This window comes from Punica granatum, chromosome 1, assembly GCF_007655135.1.
Source record: "Punica granatum isolate Tunisia-2019 chromosome 1, ASM765513v2, whole genome shotgun sequence".
NCBI lineage: Eukaryota > Viridiplantae > Streptophyta > Magnoliopsida > Myrtales > Lythraceae > Punica > Punica granatum.
In genome coordinates this window covers 30,643,486-30,650,567 of record NC_045127.1, presented here as the reverse complement: position 1 = coordinate 30,650,567, position 7,082 = coordinate 30,643,486, and the positions used below count along the sequence as shown (strand labels likewise).

At 39.6% G+C, this 7,082-nt stretch overlaps 1 protein-coding gene across 2 annotated transcripts; it reads right to left on the bottom strand.

Moving 5' to 3' along the window:
* Window positions 1–1,345: 1,345 nt before the first annotated feature.
* On the bottom strand, window positions 1,346–5,641 carry LOC116192930 (hydroxyproline O-arabinosyltransferase 1-like). Of its 2 annotated transcripts, none has more exons than XM_031521638.1 (8): window positions 5,009–5,641; window positions 4,078–4,145; window positions 3,769–3,970; window positions 3,598–3,695; window positions 3,433–3,502; window positions 2,757–2,828; window positions 2,195–2,366; window positions 1,346–1,796 (listed from the first exon to the last, which is right to left on the bottom strand). In XM_031521638.1, the coding sequence occupies exons 1-7, from the start codon at window positions 5,426–5,428 to the stop codon at window positions 2,217–2,219; spliced, it is 1,080 nt and encodes a 359-aa protein (XP_031377498.1). In that variant the 5' UTR covers window positions 5,429–5,641; the 3' UTR covers window positions 1,346–1,796; window positions 2,195–2,216. The 2 variants fall into 2 exon arrangements, with proteins under 2 accessions (XP_031377498.1, XP_031377497.1); XM_031521637.1 differs by having other exon boundaries at window positions 2,253–2,366; window positions 5,009–5,640.
* Window positions 5,642–7,082: the final 1,441 nt, after the last annotated feature.

Here is a 7,082-nt window from a genome sequence, read left to right as displayed (position 1 = left end):
TTTTGGATTGAAACATAGATACCCGATACTCTCATTGTCAGAATTTTCATTATGGATTGACTCCTTGAACCTTCCTTTGCTCTTATATCTTTTTTCCTTAATGGATTTGGAGATTGAATAGCTAGATTTCTCCTTGTACTTTCTCTTTGTTCTCTTCCCAAACTGTGTGCTTGCTTCACCTCCTTACACTCCTCCTTCACCTTCTTCTATTCCTTCACCTCCACTTAGATTCAACTCTTCCCTCATCAAACTCGTCTGAATTATTGTCCTCTAGTCCTAAATTACAGCTGTTGTCATCTATAGGGTCCTCTTCCTGATCACCTTCCTCTTCCCGATCATCTTCCTCTTCCCGATCACATTATTCTTCGCGATCACCTACCTTTCCCTAGTGACCTTCCTCTTACATTCTCTTTCTCTCAAGCTCTCTAACCTCATCTAAGGCAAATTCTTCTAGGACATCTACTATATTGTGCTCAAAGTACAAGTGAACCTCTCTATAGAGCTCAGTAACTTTTGCAAGTATATTAAACAACAATCTTGCATCATCATCACTAGCTAGAGTTTCAAGCCCAACATCCAAATCACTAAACATTGGATTTTTATAGAAGTAGGCAGTTGGTTTGGTTCTATATGAGAGAGAGCAAAACTGATCTTTCTCCAAGACGAAACAACATTGCGTCGCTCACGCTTTGAGGGAGTTATGTGAGAGAGAAAGAGAGAGAGTTGAGAGAGAGCGGGAGAGTGGGAGTTATGAGCGAGAGACGAGAGTGAGTGATTAAAGAGGGGACAAAGAAAAAGGAATAACTTAAGGCAATTTCAAATTTAAGCAAAAATTGAACAGTTACACAAAATGACGAAAGTGATGTAAATATTTTTTTTCTGTCTAGTATGATCGATAGATTTGATAGAGGGATGGATTTAGTGCTACCAAGAACCAAATTGATGCGACCAAAGACCAAACTTATGTGAGGAATGACCAAATTGATGTGCCCAATGACTAAATTGATGTTCCCAAATACCGAATTGATGTGCCCAAGGACCAAATTGATAAGCCCAATGACGAAAATGATGTGACCAGGGACAAAAATGAAGTGACCAGAGCCAAAAATGACGTTACCAAGAAAGAAAAGGATGTAACATTTCTCTCAGGGACTTAACTGATTCAACTTGTTTAAGTCAGGGATGAAATTGCCAATTTACTCTCTCTTAAATGATTTGTTTAGTTGTTTCATACGAGGTAACAGCTGCTAGGACAACAGAGGCATTTAAGGTTCCTTCCATCTTATTTTTATTGATGCTTTTCTCATGCCATGTGGCAAGTAAGATAAGATCACTGAAGATTTTCTAGTTATGAAAGAAAATATAGAAATTGGGAAGTTCAAACAGCTGCTCATGTTTGCTTTGTTTACAAGACCTTGGTATGTATGCCTCTATGCATTTCATCACTCCAAACAAGGCACCAAGCCAAAGGAAATGGAATACACTTGTGAACAAAGAAATTACAACTTCATTCGCTTCATACCTATTGAACCCCACAACATCCAAGAGCCACATTACAATCGGCATAGGCTCAAGCAATGGCTATGATGTATGCTTACGTCTCAAGAGATATAGTCAGAACGCTTTTCTTTGTCTAAACCTCCATGAAATTCTTTTGTATTTTATTTTCACCTGTACCTTCACTAATTTGGTAACTATCTCTTTACCCTGTAAAAGTTGCAAAGAGGAATTTATCTTTAGGAGCCCCAGTTCGGGATGTTAGCCGTTGCCTCATTTACCATTTTCACCAACGTCACCTGCCAAAGATTCAACTCAAGAGCTCAAGCTTGTGATCGGAGGAATCACCAAACTTTTCAAATGTAAACTATTGTTTCACTGCTTCTGCCCCAAAAACTTAGGCCCCGTTTGTTTTGTAAGAAATTTGATTTCAACTTTAACTTTAACTCAATACACTACACAACAAAAATACACGTTTCCCAAGTCAAATTTATAATCACATCTCATTTGTCTTTTTTCACAATCAAAATCAAAGTAACTTTAACTCTGAATCCAAACGGCCCCTTAGTATGCATTTTCCGATTTTTGTCTCGTACTTTCACAAAAAAGATATCAGGCTCTATGCTTTGATTGAGACATATTAGAAGGAAACAGACTTTAAAAAAATTGTCCTCTAAAGATTATACTGGTTGTATACCTAAGAAGATCACAATGAAGTCCTAGACTCCTAGAGAAGTTGGAGAAACGATACATACAACACTTTCGGTCACACCAGTTGGAGGCAGCGGCAGGTTTCTCAGAGGAGCAACTTGATCAATTGATCTCTTGTCAAACCTCCACTCTCCAATCTTTCCATAGGTTAACTCATCCTGATTAACAAAGCAGAAATAATAGACTCCGTGAGATCCGAAAGTCCATCAGAAGCTCTAACATTTTAGACCTTAACTATTAACAAAAACCAGCCAAAAAATGTACTCCTTTTACACAAATTCCTGCAATGCATATTACTAACAGTATAAAGATGTCTTGGGTGCATCAAACTTCATGACAAAATCCATGTTAAAAATAATTTTCATGCCAATCCTATAGGAGGATATACTCCAACCTGAAGACATTCATGAAACAAATGGGCTACATAGATTATTCATAAGAAATGCAAGAGATAACGAATAAGCTGGGAATATATATTTACCAAACTTTCTCTTTTTGTCTTTCCTATGACATCAGAGAGCGACAAGAGGGCTCAGGCAAAGGGTTACCTTCATATTATAGTCACATCCGTAAGTGTAATGAATTATGAACTTCTCCCCCAACTCTGTGTCCCAAGGAGGCTGTCACACGACATAAATTAGAAATATTTGCATCAGCTGATCAATGTTGCAATCATATCATGCCACATTAGAAGTACCATCGGAAAATTTAAGACATAAATTCCCATCAGTCTTAAAATGAAAAATTAAAGATGCAAAATAATGCAAGATTGACAAACTAAAACCAAGAAAAACAAAGATGAAAGAAATGGACAATGAAGTTATTGAAATGCCAGCTCAATACCCTAATGGGTAAATTTCAATGACACCCCCTACAACTTAGTAAATAGCCAACGACACCCCATCGTTTCAAAATTAGCCATACACCACCCCTCCTTCCGCAAATGTGGCATCAAGATTAGTCAACAATCACAACATAGATGATGTATCACTGTGCTCCATAAACTGATCCGATATATCTGACTCTAAGAAGCATAGTGACACAGCATCCACGTGGCGATGATTAAGCACGCTTGACGCCACATTTGTGGTAGGAGGGGTGGTGTGTGGCTGATTCTGAAAGGTGGAGGTGTCGTCGAAATTTACCCTACTCTAATTCAAACTCTCTTCAATCTTCATGACAAGTAGGAGAAACAGAAACAGCAAAAGGAAGGACAGGATGAACCTGAATCATGAAATCCTTGTATAGAATGTTACCAACACCATGTAGAGCTGAAGATACAGCATAAGCATACCTATATAGATGGAAGGCACCAGATGAAGAAAATGTAAACCTGCAATTTAACCTCCAAAATCACAAAACCATCAAAATGTACGGAAGAGATCTTACATTTCAAGAACCCATCCAAAAGCTTTATCCGCTTCAGTATCCTTCTTCATTGCCAACGAAACATTCATCCATGTTGGAGCAATTTTCTTGAGAGACTCCTGAAATTGCCTAAGTAAGAAATCAGAAGATCAGCAAATATAATTACGGTTTGTAATCCACACACAAACAAACCTTTCCAACAATAACAGGGGAATTTCCGATTGGGTCAATGTTGGTTATTGGTCCTTTCTCCACAGGAAAGAACTTCCGGAGAGTACTCTCGTACTTTTTAGCCTCAATATAGAAGAAAGGAAAGGCAGCTCCAAGTCCATCTCTTGATAAGTTCGGTATCGGCTTCACAATAATATGATCAGGTTCTGCCATCAGTATGTAACTGGAGACACAGTAAGAGCAGTCCACATATTCCAGCATAAGAAATTTCAAAATGCCAAATTATCTCAGCTACTCGGATGAAATTCTAGGGAAATTCTAGGTGCATACTCTTCTTTAATCTCTGCTTGTTGGAGCCACTGCACGAACGCCCATGGTCTGTTCAGGACTATATAACCCTGAGAATGGAGAAAAGCAAATACTCAAAAATGGCTAAAAGTTCGATGGATAACAGTACATGACATCTAACTAGATTACAACCTTCAACATACAACATAAGAAATACAAATCCAGAAGTATAGCGAATGATATTTAGTTTCAGCACCTCAGCAAAAACAGATCTAGGCCAAATTTTTGCTTGGGACTGAACCAAAGAGCCCCAGAAAGGCAAGTGGCTTGAATTTTCTTTGTTCTCGGTGACAAATGGAAAAATGGCAGAAAATACTCCTCGCATGCAGCTACACCAATGCAAGGAGAAGATCAAATTTGCTGTGTAAAACAGCCTACTATATTAGGTAGTCAAACATGTCAAATCCACAAAAATGGATCATTTCCTTGAGGAGAAGCTACAAATGTAGAGTCAAAATCAATCATTTTCCATCCTCTCCACTAATCTAAAACTTTACAGTCAAACTCAAAATGATACTTCTTCAGTTTCTTCCAATTCTTCAGAACTTCTATCTGGACCATCAGTGGAACTCAACAACAGAGCTCCAGAACCTATCTTGTAACCATTATAACTCCGGCCAACTTGTCGAAAGTTATCAATCGCAGACAATTTACTAGCTATTCAACACTGCAGAAGTACCAAAATTGTCATGTTTCAACATTGATGAGGCACTGATGCCATCAGAGTCGACTGATTTTACCTTAACTCAGCAAACCCAGAAAGGAAAGAGAGGACAGGGTATAGAAAAGAAAAAAGATGGGAAAAAAATAAAATAAAAATAAAAAAAGGCAGTGATGCCATCCATCAAAGTCAACTGATACAAGGAAAAGAGGTGCAGAGAGCGAAACAGCCCAACTGAAGCTACTGACTGACCTTATCCATTCCAGAAGGGAGAGGCTGAGCAACGAAGGTGGGGATCTCGTCCATGAACTTGTCAGCCTTCCCAGAGTGCAGAATCCTCGTGAACCCGCCCATCCCCGAATTGGGACCGTCCCTGTGCTTCCTGAACCAGTAGTACATCACCCGGCACTGCCTCGTGTTGTAGATGGAATCGGAAGCGGTCACCGCCGTGTGGAACAGCCTCTTCCGCTGCTGCTGCCCCCCGAACCGCCTGGACGACCTCTCGACCGGCATCTTGATGACTGGGTCCACCGAGATCTTTGACGGAGGGCTCGAGTTGGACGGGGCCGGGAGGTCGAGCTTCAGCGGGGCGTTGGCGGAGATGAGGATGTTGTAAGTGATGAGAGCCACCGAGAGGGTCACCAGTATGATGAAGGAGTTCCCACATCCCATTTGACTTCTGCTTGCCTCTCTTTCCCTCTCTCTCTGACTCTGATTGTGTATATGTTACGGATTGTGGGGAGAGGAGAGAACCGGAGGAAGGGGGAGGGGAAGGTGGCTGGTGGGTTGTTTATAGAGTTGAGAAGAAAGAAAAGTCGTCCCCGCTCTCTTACTTCGATTCAGCAGTGTAGAAGATCTCTGACCTGACTCCCCTTCCCTTTCCCTTCCCTTCCTTTCTTTCATTTAGAGGGCATTTGATATAAGATAATTGGTGTGGATTACTGGAATCTGAATTAAATTTTATGGGATTATCATATTTGGCTGAAACATATTATTAGTAATGGGAATCTCCAAGATAATTCACTTTTTTTTCACTCATTTCGTATTATACTTTCTTAGCAAGATTCTTTATCTAGATTACTAACTAGATTACCAATAACGTATAGCATCACCGGTCCTTACCAAACATGGCAATGAATATTACCAGTAATTTTTAAAGTGAGAATCTATATCAGTAGAAATTTAAATCACCAATAAGTTAAATGGTAATGCACTAAGCGGCACCTAAATTATTTATTTTTTACTTTTTATTTTTCTTTATTTCTTTCTTACAAATTCGTCTGTTTTCTTTCGGTTACATAGGGACGCGTATGGGTCAAATCAGGGGTGGAAAAAAATAATTAGAGGCCTTTAGTTTATATACAATAAAATTAATAAAAAACTATTTAAAAATATATTTTTAAGTTTTGAAATGTAAATAATGATTAAAATTTTATAATAACTTCTCATAGTTTTCTATGAACCAATCATCGCGCCCTTGAACCGGAAAATCTGTATGTGTGTGTATAAAAAGCCAAGACTACGTGACACCGACCGTCAAGGTTTTAACCAATATCAACCGATTCCTTGGACCCATCAGGATCATGTGGACCCCGAAAGAGGCGAGAAACCAGTCGCTCCGCTCGAAAGTGGTCTAAGAAAAACTCACACATTCCAACTCAAGCCGGCTCAAATAGGGTCTAAACTCGAGTCAAGACACACAAGTACTCCCTAGATGTCCATGCTGCGCATGCTACGTCTCTCGGTGTTTTTGTTAAAAATTATGGGTTTTGAAAAGGGCATGATCACCGGTTCATGACTCGTTGACTCGTTTATAAGTTATTGGCCAATTCGTGCAATTTATTAGAAAAGTCGAATAGGTCTTATTAGCCTAGTGAAAAGTCATGATTGCTATGTGTGTGGGATTGATTAAATTGAATGAATTTGCCAAATGCTTTGGATTTGTGAGTTTCGGATCGTCGAGTCGGTCATAGGTAGATAGCTCGAATGAAATCCTAATCCTCGATTGTTTCAAACTTGAAAACGACTCGTGACATGAGGTCCGTAAGGGGTCCTCATGGGCCAAGGAGGCTTGGCCTAAGGTGGCAGAGAACCCCTTGAGCCCACTATATCTAACGTCTTTAAAGATTGATTAATCGTAAAATTAACGTTAGCAATTCTAGGTGAGGCTAGGGAAATGCAATAGGATTAACAACCTATGGCTTCAAGAAGCGGAAACCATGCACTTTAGCGAGCCTCAATGCCTTCCCTCGACAAATGCTCAAGCACGCCCTCCATCTCCATCCCTTAGCCCTAAATTGTTAATGCTATTGATTCCTCGGAATTA